Genomic DNA, 21,431 nt, shown 5'->3' with positions numbered 1-21,431 from the left:
AGCAAAAATCCACTTGCTAAATACTGTGGTTCAGATTATTCAGGCAATTGACTAAAGAGAAGAAAAAGTCTGGTACATTCAAGTAATGTAAAGTGGAACCTCAGTTGTCAAACGCCTCTGTTACCGTATGTTTCAGCTCCCAAACGCCGAAAACCCAGAACTGCCTGCTCTGGTTTTCGAACAATTTTCGGAAGCCTAATGCTACACGGCTTCCGTTTTGAGTTTCCCTATTGTATTGAGGCTTCCGCTTTCAGTTTTCAGTTTTCGAACGTTTCAGAAGTCGGATCGATCTTCCGGAACAGATCATGTTCGAAAACCGAGGTCCCACTGTACTGGGTTTTTTTAAATCTTTTTGCCACAAACATTGCTTATCAGCTACCCAGATCTCACATGTTTATTTAGTCATATCAGTGTCCACACCTGGAGCTGTTACAGATCACAAGGTTTAAAAAGTATGAGCCAGGCCAACCAAAAGCAAAGTTTATTTTTAAGAAACATGCTGTGCCTTCATGAATGGCTGATGTGGAATTTCTGGCCTGAATTGTTGATAAGCCCCATGCAATGTTGGAGAGGTATCCCATAAATAGCAAGAGCTCTCCTGCTGTTGAGTTCCTTTGTGGACATTTTCCTGTCGCTTTTAAGGAGTAGGAACTAGCTTGTCTGTTGATGGCCCTTTCATCAGAAGCACTCAGAGCATGCCCTGGTCACATGTTACACTTTGCAGAATACCATTGCAATTTCCCATTTTCTGGCTATCATGGTATATTTTGTCGCACATTATAGAGTGAGAAAGGATAGCTTTCTTGGATTGGCATAACCACATCTCTGAAACCTGACTCAATGTGCATGGAGCAGGCAGCGTAGATGACTTCTATTCAATAATAATATTATTAACATCATTATATTAATATGATTAACAAGCAAAAAGTTCATATAACTGTGGGTATTTGTTTTGAAAGCTTATCTTCCTGAATCCCCCGTCTAACAACTGGACGTGATCTTCCGCATTAAAATTATAGTGTTAACACCTCAAAAGAATTGAAGAAGAATAAGCATTTTTAAAGGGGGGGGGAGTTTACAAAATAGAGCCATTGCAGGGGACATCGCTGCTGCTCACTAATCGTGGCATACATTATCCAGCAGTTGTCCATGACACTTGCGCAATCTCATTCCACAAAGCAATCACAATAAGCAGTAGATGGCAAAACCTTTGGGAAAGTTTTGCATTTTCGCAAAAAAGAATTCCTGGCTTGCCTGCCCAACTCTCAATAGCCCTCCCCACTTCCCTTCCAGTTAGAGATGCCAGACCAGTTCTTACAAGCCACACTCAGAAAAAAAAAGTCAGGTGCTTGTTAAAGCTTGCCTCTCAATAGGACCTGGAAAGTAATCGCTGCCTTCCCCTATGCAGTGTAACAGAGCTGTAACAGTGTAACAGAGCACCATTACAGTGGGTGTTTCCGGCTATATGGACTCTGTTCTGAAACCATATGCTATCAGTGCTCCCAGCTACGTACGTGACACCACAGATTTTCTGAGGAAAATACAATCTTTGAACAATCTTCCTAACAATACTATACTAGCCACTATGGATGTGGAATCTCTATACACCAACATCCCACACAATGATGGTTTACAAGCCATAAGGAACACCATTTCAGATAAAACCACAGCGGACTTTGCTACCAAACTCTGCCACTTTGTCCTTACCCACAACCACTTCAAATTTGGTGATGACCTGTTCCTCCAGATCAGCGGCACAGCCATGGGCACCCGCATGGCCCCACAGTATGCCAACATCTTCATGGCAGATTTAGAACATCGTTTCCTAGACTCCTACCCACTCAAACCTCTCTTGTACCTACGATACATTGACGATATTTTTATTATCTGGACACATGGACAACAGACCCTGGAAACCTTCCACCAGACATTCAATGACTTTCACCCCACCATCAACCTAACAATGAACCAATCTATGCAAGAAATACATTTTTTGGACACTACTATAAAAATACAGGATGGACGTATAGACACCACCTTATACAGAAAACCAACTGACCGACAAACATATCTACATGCTTCTAGCTACCATCCCAAACATACCAAACAATCCATCGTATACAGCCAGGCCCTACGTTACAACCGTATCTGTTCCAACTCTACAGACAGAGAATCTCACCTAAGAGATCTACAGCAAACCTTTTTAGAACTAAAATATCCACCTGATGAAGTTAAACAACAGATCAACAGAGCCAGACTGATACCTAGGGAGAACCTGCTGCAAGACAGACCCAAAAAAGAAAATAACAGAACACCACTAGTCATCACATACAGCTCCCAAGTTAAAACAGTACAACGCATCATCAGAGATCTACAGCCTCTCCTGGACAATGACAGCTCCCTTTCTCAAGCTCTGGGAGGAAGACCTTTCATTGCCTACAGACAGCCACCCAATCTTAAACAACTCCTCACCCACAATAATACAACCACCAGACTTAACATGGACACTGGTACCAGAGCCTGCAATAAACCCAGATGCCAACTTTGCTGCCACATACACCCGGACAACATCATTACTGGCCCCAACAACATCCAACATACCATCTCAGGACTATTTAATTGCTCATCTTCTAACATTGTGTATGCCATCAAATGCCAACGGTGCCCTTCAGCTCTCTATATTGGACAAACAGGCCAAACCCTACGCCAAAGGATAAATGGACATAAATCTGACATCAGGAACCATAAGACTGAAAAACCAGTAGGAGAACACTTCAATCTCCCAGGACATTCTATACAAGATCTCAAAGCAGCTGTTTTATTACAGAGAAATTTCAGGAACAGACTGGAAAGGGAAGTTGCTGAATTGGAAATCATTACCAAGCTTAAAACCATGGAAGCACCTGGGATGAATAGAGATATCGGATTCTTATCTCATTATGCATGATCAAGCTTTCTTTAGCACCTCAGCCCAGGACTAATTGCAGCCATCAGCAGCCATTAACACCCATCTACAGGTTTACCACTCCCATCAGCCCATCTCCCATTCCCACCCACCCCCACCACCCTCTGTATATATATAGGGTCTGACACTTCTGTTTCTAGTGTATCTGAAGAAGTGTGCATGCACACGAAAGCTCATACCAAAATATAAACTTAGTTGGTCTTTAAGGTGCTACTGAAGGAATTTTTTTATAGAGCTGTGTTCTGTTTACATTCCTTCAAGCAGGAGTGGCTAACCTATGTCCCCTGCAGTAATGTTGGACTCCAAATCCCATCAGTCCCAGCCAAAATGGCCAGTGGTCAGGGATAATGGAATTTGTAGTCCAGCAACATCTGGAGGGACATAGGTTCCCCATCCCTGCAATAGGGAAAGAGAAGAGAAGAGGAAGTGATCTATCTTTTTTCTCCAAAAGCAAAAGTAGCTTTTGAGAACTGTAGTTTTTCCCAAGGCCAGTTTGGTGGCAAATAGGACAAAGGGTGAGGACAACTTCTGAAGTCTAAATTGGCTCAAAAAATAAGCTTCTGACTTTTGAGAAAGCAATCGAACTTCTGTCTAAGCCAATCCAATTCAGACTGTGGGGAGTTCACCCATTACTGCATAATATTGAGGAATCTACATTAACTTTTCCAGCAGACTATATGTTGAATCTCACAGGCTTCCACTGGCTCAGGTCATATCCATCCACTTCTAGTAGTAGCTGCATCTACTGCTACTGCCTTATGCCTCCATTTTAAAAGGCACATGTTTTAACAAATTTGACAGTATGTTTCTTTTTCTTCCCCCAGGTTGAAGCAATTCTGGTCAATATTTTTGGTGGGATTGTCAACTGTGCCATTATAGCCAACGGCATCACCAAAGCCTGCCGAGAGCTTGAACTGAAAGTGCCTCTAGTGGTCAGACTTGAAGGTAAGTTTGAAATCTATAACATTCCTTTGCATCCGTTGACCTTTTTATTATTATTATTTTATAGATTATTGTATTTTAATGTTCTGTTGGAAGCCACCCAGAGTGGCTGGGGAAACCCAGCCAGATGGGCTGGGTATTATTATTATTATTATTATTATTATTATTATTATTATTATTATTATTATTAGTATTATACCACACATTCAGTTCTGACTCTAATTCAGTGGTTCAGAAAGGAGCAACATTCAGAAACCTCAGGGTCTCAGTTTGATTCAGAAGAAAAGACACACACACACACACACACACACACACACACACAGAGAGAGAGAGAGAGAGAGAGAGAGAGAGAGAGAGAGAACAGTACATAACCTGTTCAATTTTGTGTTCGTCCTGTAGAGTGCATCCTAGAGCAGATGTGGGTGAGAAATTTAAGAGGAGTCCTGTTGCATCAGACAAAAACCCTGTCTAGTCCAGCATCCTGTTCTCACAGTGGCCAACCAGATGCCTATGGAAAGCCCACAAGCAGGACCAGAGTGCAGCAGCCCTCTCCCCCACTTGTGATTCCCAGCAAATGGCATTCAGGGCTCTGTCCTCTGGCTAACAGCACCTCTGACAGTAGAGGTGGAGCGCAGCCATCATAGCCTTTTAGCCATTGATAACCTTATCCTTCATTCATTTGACTAATCTTCTTTTAAAGCCATCTTGGTGGCCATCGCTACAACTTGTGAAAAAGGTCCTCGGTGTCTTCCAGAACATCCCTTTCATTGAGCAAAGATGTCCCACATTTAAAGATCTCCGATGTTTTACTCCTTCTATATTTCATTTTTATTTTGGGGTTTTTGGATCACTGGAAGCAGAGTTTTGTTACAATCTGCATTTTAACAGCACTATACTTGTAGGCCAAAATCGTGTGACACAAAACATCCACCCTCAAGTTTCGTAATCATTGGCTGAGATGCATGTAGATCTAGTTTCTTTAATCTTCCCTTGTAGCTGATCCTCCATCACGGACCCTTAATCGTATTATCTGCTCTTCTTTGAACTTCCCACCGCTTGGAATGAGATTAAAATTAATTAAAATTATTAATTCCTTATTTTTTTATGGGGAGACTGGAGTCCACAGATACAATAAAATACAGCTTCATAAGATGGTGAAGAGGGACCTAGTATGTTTTGCGTTTTCCATTAGGCACATTTCCCCCTAACTGGAGGTTCATGATTATTCCCATAAATCTTTACAGATTTGTGCCCTGGACTTTAAAGACTATTTGCCCACATGCAATGTATTACAAATGTCTGGATGAGTAAAGTTTTAATCAGTCAGATCTGTCTTGATTTAGCTGGATTTTATGGACAAATCTTTGTTCCCAGCTATATAATAATTACCAGCTGTTTTACCAGTGGATAAAGAAAGGATTATTCTCCTGTTTGAAAATGGTAACTTTATAATTAAATGTATTTTCTTGCAGAGAGAGAGAGAGAGAGAGAGAGAATATGAATTTTCCAGCAGAAAAGCCATTTCTTTCTTTTTTTAGGAGCCAGGGTGCCTGGAAGAACCGTGTATTTTGCATTTTAACTTGAAGTAGTCATTTGTGCTGGGAAAGAGCAGCTCCTTGTTAGCAATTTTTTGTTAACAGGGTTTTTATAGCAAATAGTTAAAAGTGCAGGATTAAAGCCAGAGAGGCACTGCTCACACAAAGTAGACACAATTGCAAAATGATACAGGATTTTTCCTCAGTCAAGACGCTCTGGGTCAGGCATCCCCAAACTTCAGCCCTCCAGATGTTTTGGACTACAATTCCCATCTTCCCCGACCACTGGTCCTGTTGGCTAGGGATCATCTGGAGGGCCGCAGTTTGGGGGTGCCTGCTCTCGGTTGTATCTGACTTAAGTTCTACACAGAGTAGACCCATTGAAATTAATGAGCCTAAGTTAGCCATATCCATTAACTTTGGTGGGTCCACCCTGAGTAGGACTGGCACTGGATACAACCCACTGTTACCAGCTTTCTGTAAGTCTGGTCTCCAGGCTGGGGTTCCATACTTGTGTACACACACACAACACACAAAATTCATATATCTTCATTCGTTTTAGTGGGAGGAGTAGTTCTGATTGCAGGTGTACTTTTATGCAGGGACACACCTGTTCCCTTGGATTAAATGAATAGGAAACTCAACATAGCGAGGGAGACATCAGGGCTCCCATCTCTTCAACACACCACTGAATGAATAAACAAACCACAATCTCTTTAGTTATTGGGATTTTTGACAGACATAACTATAGGTGCAGAGGAAGGGGTTATTGTATTTTAATGTTTTGTTGGAAGCCACCCAGAGTGGCTGGGGAAACCCAGCCAGATGGGCGGGGTGTAAATAATAAATGATGATGATGATTAGGGACCAATTCACATAAACTCAGTGCATATGGCACACCAGGATCATTGTCATCCCACCTCCATTTCTGCCTCACTTACATCATGCATTGGTGTAACATATGCAGAAGATGAACATCCACCTATTACAGTACGTAGATACCAGATTCCCACAGAACACACTACAAGGCAGTTAAAATTCGACATCCGACAAACACAGATGTTCAGCTCCAGAATAAATGGTTGAATCAAGCATGGTGAAAATGCCTTTGACCGCGTTTCCCTGCTGTTCCACATCAAAATTTTGTTATTGATTTAAGACAGGCTTCCTCAACCTCGGCCCTCCAGATGTTTTTGGCCTACAACTCCCATGATCCCTAGCTAGCAGGACCAGTGGTCAGGGGTGATGGGAATTGTAGTCTCAAAACATCTGGAGGGCCGAGGTTGAGGAAGCCTGATTTAAGAGGCACCTTTTTGAGTAATAATGCTTAACGGTGAAGGTATACCTTTTGGACTCGGATACATGCTACAAAAGATGGAGCGTGGCGTACGAGTAGGGGAGCTCTAGTGAAAACAAGCCGAGGGACATTACTAACTGTCCCACTGCATCAAGTAAGGCATAGATTTGTATGTGGCTTCATGGCAGCCGGATATAGAGATGGCGAATCCCAGGAGTAATTGCTAGGCAAGCAGCTCTTTAGCCCTGTTCAGGTGTGCAGCGCACACCACGAGGCGTAATGAGGATCAAGCCCCATCGCACGCCCCTGCCTAGCCCTGCCACTTTCCCCGCCTTGCAAAGACAAACATGTGAGGTGGGGAGCCTGTTGTGCTTACAGAGGTTCCTTGCACAATTTAGGATCTTGAGAGGGAGGTTTCCTGAATCCCTTGGGGATCCACCACAAGTACAGCCAGAGCCCTGCTGCAGACACTTCCCCTCCCAGTACACGGAGGGTAGCAGGGCTATGTTTTTTGTTATGGGCATCTGTCTGTCAGTGGAGGAGTGTGAAGTCAAACCATTGGAAGGTTGCAGTGCCTGCTGTGGCTGTAGAGACCGATACAGGAGAGACATGTTTTGTTGCAGCTGGGGCAGATGAAGGCATCTGGTTGTGCTGCTGCAGACGCGCCATGGCGTTTCTTCTCTCTACACTCCTCCCAGCAGTCATTCCTCCTGTGGTCACTACTATGGATACCGTTATTTTCTGTTATTTGGACAAGGTTCCCCCCCCCAAAAAAAAATCACGTTTAGCAATTTGTCTTATACTTGGTTGATGTGGGATTGGTTGGTCTGTGGTGTCTTTGGTGACTACGACAAGGTCTGGCGTCTATTAGCTTTTGCCACGGTAATAGGGCTGGTGGCGTTTTCTGATTTTTGGCGGGGAAGGAACAGCTGATAGGCAGTTTTTTGTGGAGAATGGGTGGCAGCGCTGCTCAGACGGGCGAGCAATTTTCGGCAATACCCCCCCCCCCAAAAAAAGCTCAACAAATCTGGTCCAACCCCCCCTCCCCCCAAAAAGCTGAACAACTCTGGTCAATCCTTCGCCAAAAAAAAAAAAGCTGAACAGCTCTGAGCAATCTCTCCCCATTTTCTTCAGTTTGAGTCCCCCAAAATAGGGCTCGTGTTATACATGGGGGCGTGGTATACACGGAAAAATACGGTACGTGACTTGGCTGCCTGTCTCTAGGCACTGAATGGGATTCCCACCGCAGGGCTATGTAATGCGGATGCAGTGGAGGGGGCGGAGCTAAACAATGCATGCCCACTTCCGTATACGATACTAATTGTGTGAATGCCTATGTAAGACTCTTGACTACTTCCCAATGCCACAGTGCTCAAAACAGTACAGTGGTACCTCGGGTTTCAGACACTTCGGGTTACAGACTCCACTAACCCAGAAATAGTACCTCGAGTTAAGAACTTAAGGATTTGTACAAATGTCTAAACCAGGGGTTGTTAACCTGGTCCCTATCTCCCACTATTGGGCGTTGCAGGGTTCTAGGTGGGCGGTAGGGGGTTCTACGGCACAAGCCGGCACAAGCACTGGTGGGCGGTCAGGAAATTTTACCATCAAGAAAGATGCATTAGTGGGCAGTAGGTACAAAAAAGGTTGACCACCCCTGGTCTAAACGATGGGACCTGCATTCATACAAATCAGGAAGCAATTCTTCAGCATCCTGAACAATTCTCTGAGCAGGAATGTGAGTGTGGTCTCTCCTTATAATAATGCTGCTGTTTATGGTTTTGCTGGGCTTTTTAAAATCATTTGGGAATTAAACTTCCTTGGTTGGGAACGCATTAGAATTTTCCCCATAGGAAATAATGGAAATGCTCGACTCGCTATGCAAATGCTTGCCCTACGAACCATTTCTCAGGAACGAATTAGGTTTGCATAGCGGAACCTAAGTGTATATGGATCTGCACTGCCGATCTTGTGCTTCTCCCCCTCTTTTTGTATAACTGTTTTACCCTGTGCAGCATCTTGCATGAAAATTTGACATGTTTTTATTTTCTTTCTTTCTTTTATCTCTCCATGGATCTGCAATAAATGTTTGGCAACCTATTCTTATAATTCAGTAAAATTCCTTCAGTAGCACCTTAAAGACCAACTAAGTTTATATTTTGGTATGAGCTTACGTGTGCATGCACACTTCTTCAGATACCTGAAGAAGTGTGTATCTGAAGAAGTGTGCATGCACACGTAAGCTCATACCAAAATATAAACTTAGTTGGTCTTTAAGGTGCTACTGAAGGAATTTTTTTATTTTGCTTCGACTCAGACCAACACGGCTACCTACCTGTACTTATAATTCAGGACACTTATCTGAAACTTGCCATATTGTTCATCTTCAGATGCAAGTATGCATCTAAAAGTAACACTACTGTGCCTTCTAAAAGTAAAATTAATAAATAAAAATAATAAATAAATAATGTGGGGAAACAGATGTATATTTTTCAGGCCATCAGTGGCCCAAATTTGTTTGGTGCCCAGCTCCTCAGTGTATTTAATAAAATGGTTCATCATTTTGCAAGAGCTAAAATCTTCCCTATTATCTGGTGTGACTGGAGTAAGGCAGTATAAATCTCTCTTCCAATCCCATGCCTTTTCTCTTTCAAACTTGCTTTCGTGCAAGCGAAGTGCAGATTATTTTGATAGCTTTGCGTTGGAAACCTGTTTACAGTTCTCTAACACCATCCAGTGGCAGGAGGTTAATGCTGGTTTAGTTTAGAGGGGGAAGCTCCCCCCCCCGAAAAAGCCTATTTCTTGAGCTTTCTAGGTTTTAAATATTTCAGTATTTGCTGCGCTTTCTGGTGATATTCTCATTCATTTCTCAAAATAAGCAAGGTTTATCAAATTCCCGTGCTTTGTGGCAGGAAAGGGGGCGCAAACAATTGGTTGCTTCCACCCGTTTTAGGTCATGGAACGCTTTTAGCTTACGTTTCTGTTTATTGACATCCTTGAAATGTCTCCTCTGATTTTAAATAAACCTCACCGTGCTGTGCATAGTTAATTTTGCTCATAGTATATCTATTGCCTGTACATCATTTGCCTGTTTCCTTTCTTTTCCACAAGACAGTTTAATTCAAGTGTTTGCTTTGTGCGACTGATACCGTATGAACTACTCATACCCGTTTATATTCGTCATGAGAACACCCGACTTTGTCTATTTTTTATTATTATTATTTTTGCATGGAAACTTTTACTCACATCAATTCTGTTTACCGTCCTTTGTAGAGCTGCATGTAACTTTTGAGTTTAAAAAAAAAATGAAAACCAAAACACCAGAGAGGATATTTTTTAAAAATAATAATAATGGTTCGGATAAAACAAACTGCTGATTATTCCTTGCCATTAGTGAGAATCTTTACTACTTTCCCTTTTCACTCATTTTTGAATGGCTTTATGGAAATCTAAATGTTTTCTGAAGAAGCCTTGTGGCCCAAGTTCTAATACTTTAACTACTACTGCACCTACTTACCCTGCCAGTTTTGTGTCGTCATGAATTTCAGCTCCAGTAAATATCCCTTCTGCTTCTATTGAGATACTATCCATATTGGCCTCCTTGCCTGCTCTGTAGATGCAGAACTTCCAAGAGTTTCGCCTGCACTAGGAGACCACTATTGAAGTCACTGTGCATTTTGCAAATGATTTCCGCATACAGCTAGAACAAGACATACTAAAGAGCCCTGCTAGTTCAGCACTCTGTTCTCACAGTGGCCAACCAGATTCCCCATTGGGAAAGACATGTATAATCCTGTTCCAAAGAACGAAGGGCAAAGGAATCATAGAATTGTAGAGTTGGAAGGGGCCATGAGGGTCATCTAGTCCAACCCCCTGCAATGCAGGAATCTTTCGCCCAGTGTGGGGCACAAACCCCTGACTCTGTGATTAAGAGTCTCATGCTGTATCGACTGAGCCATTTGGACATGAGTTTGCTGTCCCTTGGCAACTTTTGAGATATACTTGCATGCCTGGGTCACAACTGCCATTTAGCCAACTAAGTAGTTGGATAACAAAACAGAACTCCCCTCCCTTTATTTCTCCTGCAGGCACCCTGTCCCGCACTCAAATCTGCTATGGAAAAAAGGTTAAGTAAAATCTCGGAGCAGATTTGGGGTGGGTGCAGGTGGTTTTCCATTGCACAATGCTGTTTCGCTCATGCAATGATTTAGTTGGATACAAGCCCGGGTGTCTCTTGCCCTGCTCATATTGCTCTCCCACATGTTTTAGAAATATCTCATCTGTGTAGCAGAAATAATCCTTTATGGTTAACAGCTAAGGGGTGTCATTAGAAGAAAGCTGCTAGTATAATTAGCTTTCTTTTAGGACGATCTCATTAACATTCCCTTAAGCATTTTGATGTGGCAAAATGAACAAGGAATTTGGTTTAGGGAAGGCTGACAAGTAAAGAGGGAGCAGTACGGCTTTAGATGTCCCGGCTCGATGTTTCAAAAGTGCCAAGCCTGTAATACACCAGAGTGATAACCTCAGAGTGATCTCTCAGTGACATTTCCCTGAAGACAGCTCCAGCAACCATCTGCAGCCATGCACCTCAGTTTTGAGGCCTGCTTAGCATCAGCAAATAATTGCTCAAGGTGGAGTGTGCTGACCACTATTTTAGCACAACACCGCCACATGTCATGAGACAAACCCAGTGCTATCAGAACCTTAAAAGGATGGGTTCAATTTAGAAGAAGGGAGATTTTGACTAAGCATTAGGGGAAACTGATGGGGAAAGCTATTTAGCAACGGAACAAGTTGCCTCAGAAGGTGATAGGCTCTTAGAGGTTTATTGGCAGAGGCTGGGTGGTCACCTGTCGGGGAAGCTGTATTTCCTGCTTTGATAGGGGGTTGGACAATTTGGCTTTTGAGCCGCTTTCCAACTCTGATCTGTGATACTCCAGGTTTTTCAACAATTTCATTTCAAAACGTGCTTCAATATCTTGGTGGAATGCGGGAGGACATTTCACACAATACGTTGAATGTATTTGCGGAATCTTTTTCTCTCAGAGCATATCGTTCATTCCCTAAAAGGAGCAGGGGAGTTTAATAATTCTCAGCTGCAATGGCCTCTGCGATTTTCAGTGTTCTGAGTACTACTCATACATGAGAAGTTAGAGAAATTAGTGTACCGGAGACCTAAAAGCTACTCGTTCATGGCTCCTTTGCGCAAATAAACCACTTTACCTGGTGAATGAAAAGTTCACCTAAGATTTTATGTGAACTGAAGACACTGAAAGTCAATATACTGCAGGAGGGATTCTGTATTGTTTCTCTCCCCCCCCCCCCCCAATTTTTTTGTTGAATTTCTAAGCACTTGTTGTTGTTGTTGTTGTTGTTGTTGTTGTTTAGTCGTTTCATCGTGCCCGACTCTTCGTGACCCCAAGGACCATAACACACCAGGCACTCCTGTCTTCCACTGCCTCCCGCAGTTTGGTCAGACTCATGTTGGTAGCTTTGAGAACACTGTCCAACCATCTTGTCCTCTGTCGTCCCCTTCTCCTTGTGGCCTCAATCTTTCCCAACATCAGGGTCTTTTCCAAGGATTCTTCTCTTCTCATGAGGTGGCCAAAGTATTGGAGCCTCAACTTCAGGATCTGTCCTTCCAGTGAGCACTCAGGGCTGATTTCCTTAAGAATGGATAGGTTTGATCTTCTTGCAGTCCATGGGACTCTCAAGAGTCTCCTCCAGCACCATATAATATAACAAACAAAAAAATACCTCTACACACAAAAACAATGCAAATACAACAAAAAAAACTATCTTTACAAATTCTTATTCTTTCTTTACCATTTTAGGGTGACTGCCATTTTAGGGATTCTGTATCGTTGATACAAAAGTTGGCAAAGGGGATATCAAGAGCAGGAAAATAAAATCTTAAAACCCCTCTATGAAAGTATAAAAAGAATTTGGCACACACACACACAAATTAAAATGATCTTGATGCAATTTGGAAGCTTAAATTGGTTCAGCCTCTTATCCCGTTTAAAAATTCCCTATTCTCGTCCTGATGTGACCTGATTATAATTTATCTTCACATTCTGTGGAAACGTCCTGGCATATTCATGAGCATAAGCAGTAGTCCCCAGAATGACTAACATCCTTCTGCTCTCATTTAGGATTATCTCCGATTAAAAGGGCTGAAGCAGCACAAATTGTTAAATATTGAGATGACATTAATTACATTCTAGTGGCAAAGGAAGAGGGAGTTAAGGTCAAAACTGTGTTTGTCTTTTGGAAGCTGCATTGGGACTACATTATGTGTGCAGAAAGAAAACAGGGCAGAAGGAAGCTCCGAGCACTGCCAAGTGATAGTTTTTCAGAGATTGCCAATTATCAACAAAAAGCGGCCCAGATAAGCTCTTCCTTGGAAGAAGTTTCTGTGACCTTATTCCTGTGTTTTTCAGCACACTTGGTGCATAATCAAAGTAAAACTTACCGTAAGGTTTTTATGTATACCTCTCCAGATTGCTGGCACTGCGTGCCAAAGTTCACTTTTCCTTTAAAATGTTGCATTGGAAGTCCCTTTTAACTAGAGCTGGCCTGAAGTCGTCTGATTGCATTTTAAGACTCCACGGGGCCTCACTACACATTCAAGAGTTTTGTTCAAGCTGGAGCTGTCCCACTCTTTTAAATGTCAGATAAGTCCATTAATAACTCTTGAGTGTTTTGCAGCAATTAATCATAAGGATAATTCCCTGCTCATGCACAGTCCCAAATGGCCTCCTCTGGGCTTGCATACTCCCTCTCAGCCTCTCCTCCAGAGGAGAAATTCAGAAGCTTTCCTCTTTCCTTGCCCATGGTTTATCTTGCCACCAGGTGTAACAAACTGCGGTTAACACTAACCGGTTAGTCTCAAACATGTCATTTTGAAACGCTGTTTATGAAAACTGGCTTCTTTAAACAAACCATAGTTATTATTAACCACAATTCTCAGTTTGGGCAGCATGGGAAGTTTCTGTTAACTAAAAGCAGTCACATAGGAAGAAAGGGTGGGCGGAGCATGCCGTCCTCAAGGAGAGGGCAGGCTTATGCACATTGTGCTAGACTATTTAAACATCGTGATTGGGAACCTGTGGTCTTCCAGTTGCTTTTTGCACAACAGTGCCCATCACATAGCTCTCAACCCCCGGATTTGAAGATAAGGAATCCTATGGGGCTGTCAACTCCCGGATATGAAAGTAAGGGCGCTGAATAAGGGAATTTCCCGCAAAAAAGGGGGACAGTTGACAGCACTGGCCCATCATCTCTTCTCATTGGTCATGCTGGCCGAGGCTGATGGCAGTTAAGAGTTCAACAATGATGCAAACATTGTGATATTTGATAGAAAAATAGATATAGGTTTAGATTCTGCACTAACTGTCCCAATATCTTTTAGATAGAATGCATTAGCCTTGGTCTTTGTGTGCCTGCATTTTGTAACCTCCATGCTTTCTTCCTATGCTGTGTAAACATTGCATAGCCTTCTAGACCTATCTGACCCTAGGAAGGGAAATGATGCTTTGCCAAAGAGGTATGTGTTGAGTTAGAATCTGGAGGGCCACGGGTCATTCACGGGTCATTTAATGGCTTAACCATTCAACAAGACAGAAGAGCACAGCAGTGAAATCAGCTGAATTATACAGATGGACCCCGGTTTTGTTCTCTGATGACAAATTTTTGCCAGGTAGAGTCAAGCCATGACTACTGTATGATAGGAAGTTCCTCTGCTCCGTCCTGTTCTTGGAAAAAGTATGCCGACTCCACATTCGCCACTTTGACTCTAAGGGAAAAGTGGCTTTGTCCTACTGGCATTGCTTTTTCAGTTTCCCTCCCTGCATCACAATCAAGCAGTTTTGATTAGAGGTAAATGAGTTGAATCAAGATAATCTTTTCATGGGTATATTCAGTGCAAAGGTGCATTTAGTACATTACTATAACAAGAAGTATTGCAAGTTTGGTGATACTTTGAACAAAGAAACAGGCTAAACCTATCACAGTGGGTGGTAAATGACTAGTGTAAGTGGTCTTCGGTGGTTTTGTTACTTACAGTTCGAAGCTTAGTAAACGCTATTGAACTGGCCTTCCTGCAATTGAGATGGAGAGATTTTACCTGCTGTTGGGACTGTGAAACCATTGGCTCTTAAACCTAAAGATCGATGTTCTCACTCACATGCAATTTGAGGGAAAGATTTTGCAAGAATTTTTTCCATCCGCCACAATTAAGATAATTCTGCAGCTCTCTGGTTAATGGTGATTTAAGCCACCTACTAATATTCCTGGTATGTGAAACTCATTTCATCCAATTGAAATGTAGTTACTTAACAAACGGGCATAAGCCTCTGCTTATTTTGTGTTCCAGTGTAGAAATTGAAGTCTCACAGAGAATTGAACTTCTTGAGAATCCGCTCTGAATAAAAATAAGCCAACCAGCCTTCCCCTAACATGATACCCCCCCCCCAGATATTCTGTACTACATCATCTCTAACCATTGACCATGCTGACAGTTTGACTCCAACTCCCACCAGCCCTATCCAGCAGGGATGATGGGAATTGTGGTCCATCAGCTTCTGGAAGATCACATTCCCCATCTCTAATATAAATGCATAGTAGTAGACAAGCTCCTGTAGGGCATAACACTTCATTGGTGCATATTTATTGAGCCGCTTTGAAGCTTTTTTAAAAATGGACCACACTTTTTGCACTTGTTGCATAAGACTTAACCAGCCAGCCCTACTTAACTAGAAGAGCTGTCGATCACTGGTAGAGCATTCAGAAGTTCAATTCCCTGGTTCTACCTCTGGCATCTCCAGGAATGGCTGGGAATGTCCCCAGTCCAAAACCCTGGAGAGCCTCTTCCAATCAATGCAGACGATAGGCTTGCCTAAAACAGCTTTCTATGTTCCTGCCATCCTGACTTACATGGGGGAAATATATCTGTTCCACGTTATACTGCCAGACACTGATCGCCTTCCCGTTGATTTATTGCAATGCTTTACTGCTCCAGGAATGAAACATAAAGGTGACTGTCCTCTTTCTAGCTTTAGTCCCAACATATACATGTGGATATTTCACCCAAGGCCCAAATGAGGTCTCCACTCGCAGGATGGTTCTGAGACGGCACTTGTCATTTTTGTATTGATCTTCCTTATTGACATTCAGTGCCTGTGCTTATTAAAGCCTCCAGAGCTTGGAGGTGGGGAGCGCCTGTCTCAATTTCTGACAGACCTTTTTGTCTTGTGCATTGCCCTTTCTCCTACCCTGTGAAAGGTGCCATCATTGTCAGGAGGTGCCCAGAGCGCATAGGAGGCTTCTGGGAAAGCTGGGATTTGTGTGATCGCTCTGCCAGAACATTTCAACTGCGCCTATCTTTTTTTCAGCATTAATGAGCAAAGAGCTACAGGATGTGAGCAGCAATCAGTCATCTCTTTTAATTAATCTACTCTCATTTAGTTATGCATGTGCCTTTTATAGGAGCTTGACAGAGTGTAACGCACACTTCCCTGAAATGTCTCTCTTAATTTATGGCATTTTCTTTTTCAAAGGGGATGCAGGGCTGCTGTTGACTGAACATGAAGTGTGCATCAGCTAATGTGGCTCTTACTATTCCGTCCTGTGCATATTTACTCAGAATTAAGTCCCACTGTCTGCTAAATGAAGCTTACTCCCAGGTAAATGTGCACAGGATTGCAACCTTAGGCTCAAAAGAGTGTTCCGTTTTTCCAAGGAACATGCATTGCATTGCAGCGACCTTAATCTAAATCAGATGTAGGGAAAAATTTAGCCCTCCATATGTTGTTGACTACAACTCCCAACATCTCTGCTCATTGACCATGCTTGCTAGGGCTGATGGGAGTAATAGCTTAGCAATGTCTAAAGGGTCAAAAGTTCCCTGCCCCTAACCTAAACAATTTACTGCTGAGCACCTATTGGCCTGTTCTGAAGATACAGCAGGCTTCCAGGAGGACCTTTTACTCAGCAGTAGAACATATACTTTGCATACCAAAGGTCCAAGGTTCAACCTTTGGCATCTCCAATCAAAAAGGTTCTACGAGAACATAGAAAACTACCTTATACCAAATCAGGCCATTGGAGATTCCAGCTAAACAGCAGGAGAAACTTTCTGGCAGTATGAACTGTTTGATAGTCTCCCTCAGGAGGTTGTGGACTCTCCTTCCTTGAAGGCTTTTAAGCGGATCTTGGATGGCCATCTGTCATGGATGCTTTAGCTGAGTTTCCTGCATTGCAGGGGGTAGGACTAGATGACTCTTCGGGTCGCTTCCAACTCTATGATTCTATTATTCTACCCCTCACTCAGTATTGTATACACTGGCAGGGACTTTCCAAGTTTCAGAAGAGTGTCCTTGAAGTTGTATTCTGTGACTCTTGAAGCCTTAACAGACCCTGTCTTTGTGTTTTGAGATTATCTGTGCAGTCATGAATACTAGTGGAAACCTGCTGAGGTGTGTGTGTGTGTGTGTGTGTGTGTGTGTGTGTCTGTGTGTCTGTGTGTTGTGATTTCACATCAAAATGTTCATTAGATGTAAAATAGGATCTCCATTCGGTCTCCTTCTTCTGGACTTGCGAAACCTAGAAGGCAAAAACCGGAAGTTAACTTTTCCCCTCCTCTTTCTCCCACCAGGGACAAATGTTCATGAAGCCAAGCGCATCCTGACTGAAAGTGGGCTCCCAATCACCGCCGCAAGTGACCTTGAAGATGCTGCCAAGAAGGCAGTGGCCAGTGTGACGAAGAAATAGAAGACACTTCCAGCAAAGGACTTTATATAACACACAACATTCCCCAGGTTGTCTCAAATGTATATTTAGGATTCTTTTAACCAGCCAGGAGTAAAACTCTATTTGGTCAGCCTAACCTATCCATAATAAATTACGAGTTTTTTTGGTGTGTAAAAAAAATTAGTTTGGAACTTCACACAGAGCTCCTGTTGTTCAGTGATATTTCACAATGGTCCGTGAGCACATATGATGAGTAACCACTATCTATTTCCACTCTGGTTTCTTCCTCATATAATATGCCATTGTTAGTGACTTGTAATTTTTGTAAGGTATTTTGGTACATCTTTAATGTCCTGGAGGGATAGTAGAGATTGGTTCGGTCTTTATTGGTCATCATGGCCAGGATCCAAGGAAGCACACAATGGGAATTTTGTTTCTCAAAAATAGCAGCCTTCCATCATGGCAAGACACTTTTGAAAGTTTCACAAATGCCATTTGTGATAAGACTTGCCAATTGAATTTTTAAAAGACAAAAAAAAGACTCCAAATTGGGATATGCCCAGTAGCCTTCAGGGTGTAAGCTTTCTGAATCTTGGCCATTTTTTAAAAAAAATAGCTTTTCTGATTAGGGAAAAGGTAGAGAAATGGTTACGCTTATATTATGTCATTTGAGCCAAAATAACAGGAATTGGATTTTTCACTTAGAAGATGTGTACCTGTTTCACACATGCCTTAAAATTGAATGTTTGTGCTTTGAAATCCACTGTATACCTCACATCAGAAGAAAACTCAAAAATGTAGCTGTGTGAAATCATACTGATATATCATACCGTGAATGGATGAGTTTCTCGTGTGAATACTTTTAAGCAGTGAAGGGTGACTGCAAAGCATAGTGCCATGTTATATTGATAACTGTGTGTCCACTTAATACTGACTGTGACCTTCCTAATCAATGTGCATTGTTGTTGGAGAATCGACATAGCGTGCTGAAGATCTTTTTGTGGGGTGGGGGTGACATTTCTTCAAACATTTATACTGTTATCCCACTGAGATTAGTCAAACCTGCCTAGTATGAGCTGTCAGGGAACCTGCCGTCATTAAAAAGAATGTGAAAAAATATATAAACCGTAATGAGAATTATTAGGGCATAATCTGGCTTGAGATAAGAACTTTCCAGTTCTGTTAATTGCAAAGAAGGTATTAATCATGTGCTTCATTTTCATTTTGCAATAAATTGGACTTTTAAGTACTTAACATTGGCTTTATCGTGCCTTTGATTTGTGGAAAGTATGTATGCAAAAAAGGTGCAGAAGCTGTTGAACTGCTTCAATAACCATTATGCTTATTTCACAATGGAAAGATTTGTTTTTAAAAAAACAAAACAAAACTGGAATGTTCACTGTTGAAATCTACTTTGTTTTCGATGCTGGTAATTTACACAAGCTCTACAATCAGGAAACGCCACATTGTCTAACTAACTTAAACCAGAAATTCATGTGCTGAATTTTTTGTTTAATATTCAGGAAAGACTGTTGAAACTAATTTAAATGAAAATTATCTAATAAATTTTTCATTGTTAATATCTCATTAGTTCCAATTAATGCTGTGGGTTTGTTTTGGTATTTTGTACAAGATTCTCATGAAGTAGTAGGCAAACTGCCAATTCCAAAGCTGTGTTGGGCCCATACTAACAAGATGCACAGACATAGCATGAGACTGCATGGGAAGGACCCTGGAGAGGAGGACTCCAGGTGGAAGAAGAAGAAGAAGAAGAAGAAGAAGAAGAAGAAGAAGAAGAAGAAGAAGAAGAAGAAGAAGAAGAAGAAGAAGAAGAAGGAGGAGGAGGAGGAGGAGGAGGAGGAGGAGGAGGAGGAGGAGGAGGAGGAGGAGGAGGAGGAGGAGGAGGAGGAGGAGGAGGAGGAGGAGGAGGAGGAGGAGGAGGAGGAGGGAGGGAGGAAGGAAGGAAGGAAGGAAGGAAGGAAGGAAGGAAGGAAGGAAGGAAGGAAGGAAGGAAGGAAGGAAGGAAGGAAGGAAGGAGGAGGAAGGAAGGAGGAGGAGTTTGGATTTGATATCCCGCTTTATCACTACCCAAAGGAGTCTCAAAGTGGCTAACATTCTCCTTTCCCTTCCTCCCCCACAACAAACACTCTGTGAGGTGAGTGAGGCTGAGAGACTTCAGAGAAGTGTGACTAGCCCAAGGTCACCCAAGCAGCTGCATGTGGAGGAGCGGGGAAGCGAACCCGGTTCACCAGATTACAAGTCTACCGCTCTTAACCACTACACCACACTGGGACACTGGGAAGGCGGCGACCTTCAGTCCTCGCAACTGCTTCATCGGGGCAAGACCTGGAAAGAATTGCTGAGAACACTAGGCCTGAGCTATGGCTGGTTCCTTCAAATAAAGATTTAACTGCAGGTGATCTATTGTTTTTGTTGCTGACCTATGCCTGACTCCAACCCTGACATGTGATCTGACTCGGCATAAGGCAGCTTCCAATCCTTCTTCATTTCCGCCAAGCATTAAAGGATTCCCTTTAAAATTGCAAATGCAGAGCAGCCCTGTTACCTTAACTGGTTCTCTAGTCCTGGACCAATGCCCTGCTGCAGGATGCATTACCTGCATAGCTAAAAAGTGTACCTGCCATTAATAGCGCGCTTGACTCTGTTGGACTATAGCCAGTTTGTTCCTCCAGATTTTACGGGGAGGGAGGGAGGGAGGGAGTGGAGCCAACGTTTCCCCCTAGGGCAGATGTAGAGGAACAGTGTCGGAAAGTAGACTGATAATCTGACACTAAATTCCTATTGAAATCAAGACTAATTTGTTCTGAAAACTAATGGGGCCAGTCGGTGACAGAAGTAGGTTACTCTGCGAATGAGCTGCTGTTGAGGGAGATGACATGATGGGAGTTTGAGGCAGACCTCTTTACATTTTGTAAACTGACGCTTCCAGAAAAAAAGCAGGTCATGGCGAGGAAGGCTGACAGTGACAAAGCATCTGTAAACACTTCTGGGACAGCAAGGCTCGGCGGATGCTCCATGTTAAGACAGACTTCCTCCTGCAAATTCCACAAGCAGGAAAAAGAGATGTGATCTTTCCATCACAGCCTTGGCCAACCTGGTTCCCTCCAGATGTTTTGGAGCATAACTCCCTTCAGTTGCAGCCAGCACAGTCATGCTGATTGAGGCTAATGGGAGTTATGGTCCAAAACATCTGGAGGAAACCAGGATGACAACAGATCTTCTGTTTTAATGGACACAATGAGTTGTTGGCCAATACAACCAAACCAGCCAATTTTGGATACTTCTAAGACTCTTCACTGTTTCCCTGTGGCAATACACGATCAAGGAGTCGGCCAGAATTCAGGGCCAAAGGACACAGGAGCACACCAGGGGTTCGGAAAACCTTGTTGCTTAACAGGAAGTCTCCCTGTTCTGACCGGATGGACAATCCTGGCTCTGAAGAGACGAAGCTTCCTTGGTAGCAGCTACAGCATGCAGTTCAAGGACTCGCCACATGGGGCAGCCACACATGAAGGGCCCCAATCCAAGCTCCGGCAGCTCCTGACACCCCCAAACGCCTCTTACCTCTTCCATCAACACCAACCTTTTTTCAAATTATTTTAAATTATTTTAATGATTACTATAGTAAACTCCTATAGTTTAATTACAAAATACAGTAATATTTCAAGAATCCAAACATGGCCAGGGTACATAAACATAAAAACACCAACACAATATTAATGAACAAAAATCAAAATATAGCAACGTCTGAAAAGTAAGGACCGGAAGCTATTCATCAAGCTAAAACGATACAGCAAATCTGAAAAGCGAATGAAAATGCCTTAATCTGGTGCTGGAAAGAGTACAATGTTGGCGCCAGTCTTGCATCCTTCAGCATGGTAGTTTGAAGGCAGAGTGCTTGGGTCTCCTGCTGCTT

General features: G+C 42.7%; 1 protein-coding gene across 1 annotated transcript in view; it reads left to right on the top strand.

Moving 5' to 3' along the window:
- The window catches only part of SUCLG2 (succinate-CoA ligase GDP-forming subunit beta), a 224,386-nt gene extending 205,633 nt beyond the window's left edge, over positions 1-18,753 (top strand). Inside the window, exons 10-11 of the mRNA XM_035106696.2 lie at positions 3,790-3,910; positions 17,400-18,753. Of these exons, the coding sequence (XP_034962587.1) occupies positions 3,790-3,910; positions 17,400-17,515 (237 nt within the window). The 3' untranslated portion in view covers positions 17,516-18,753. The remainder of the gene's footprint in view (positions 1-3,789; positions 3,911-17,399) is intronic.
- Positions 18,754-21,431: the final 2,678 nt, after the last annotated feature.

The sequence above is a fragment of the Zootoca vivipara genome, chromosome 2 (genome assembly GCF_963506605.1).
Source record: "Zootoca vivipara chromosome 2, rZooViv1.1, whole genome shotgun sequence".
Taxonomy (NCBI): domain Eukaryota; kingdom Metazoa; phylum Chordata; class Lepidosauria; order Squamata; family Lacertidae; genus Zootoca; species Zootoca vivipara.
The sequence above is the reverse complement of the archived record's forward strand: the minus strand, read 5'-3'. Positions and strand labels throughout refer to the sequence as shown.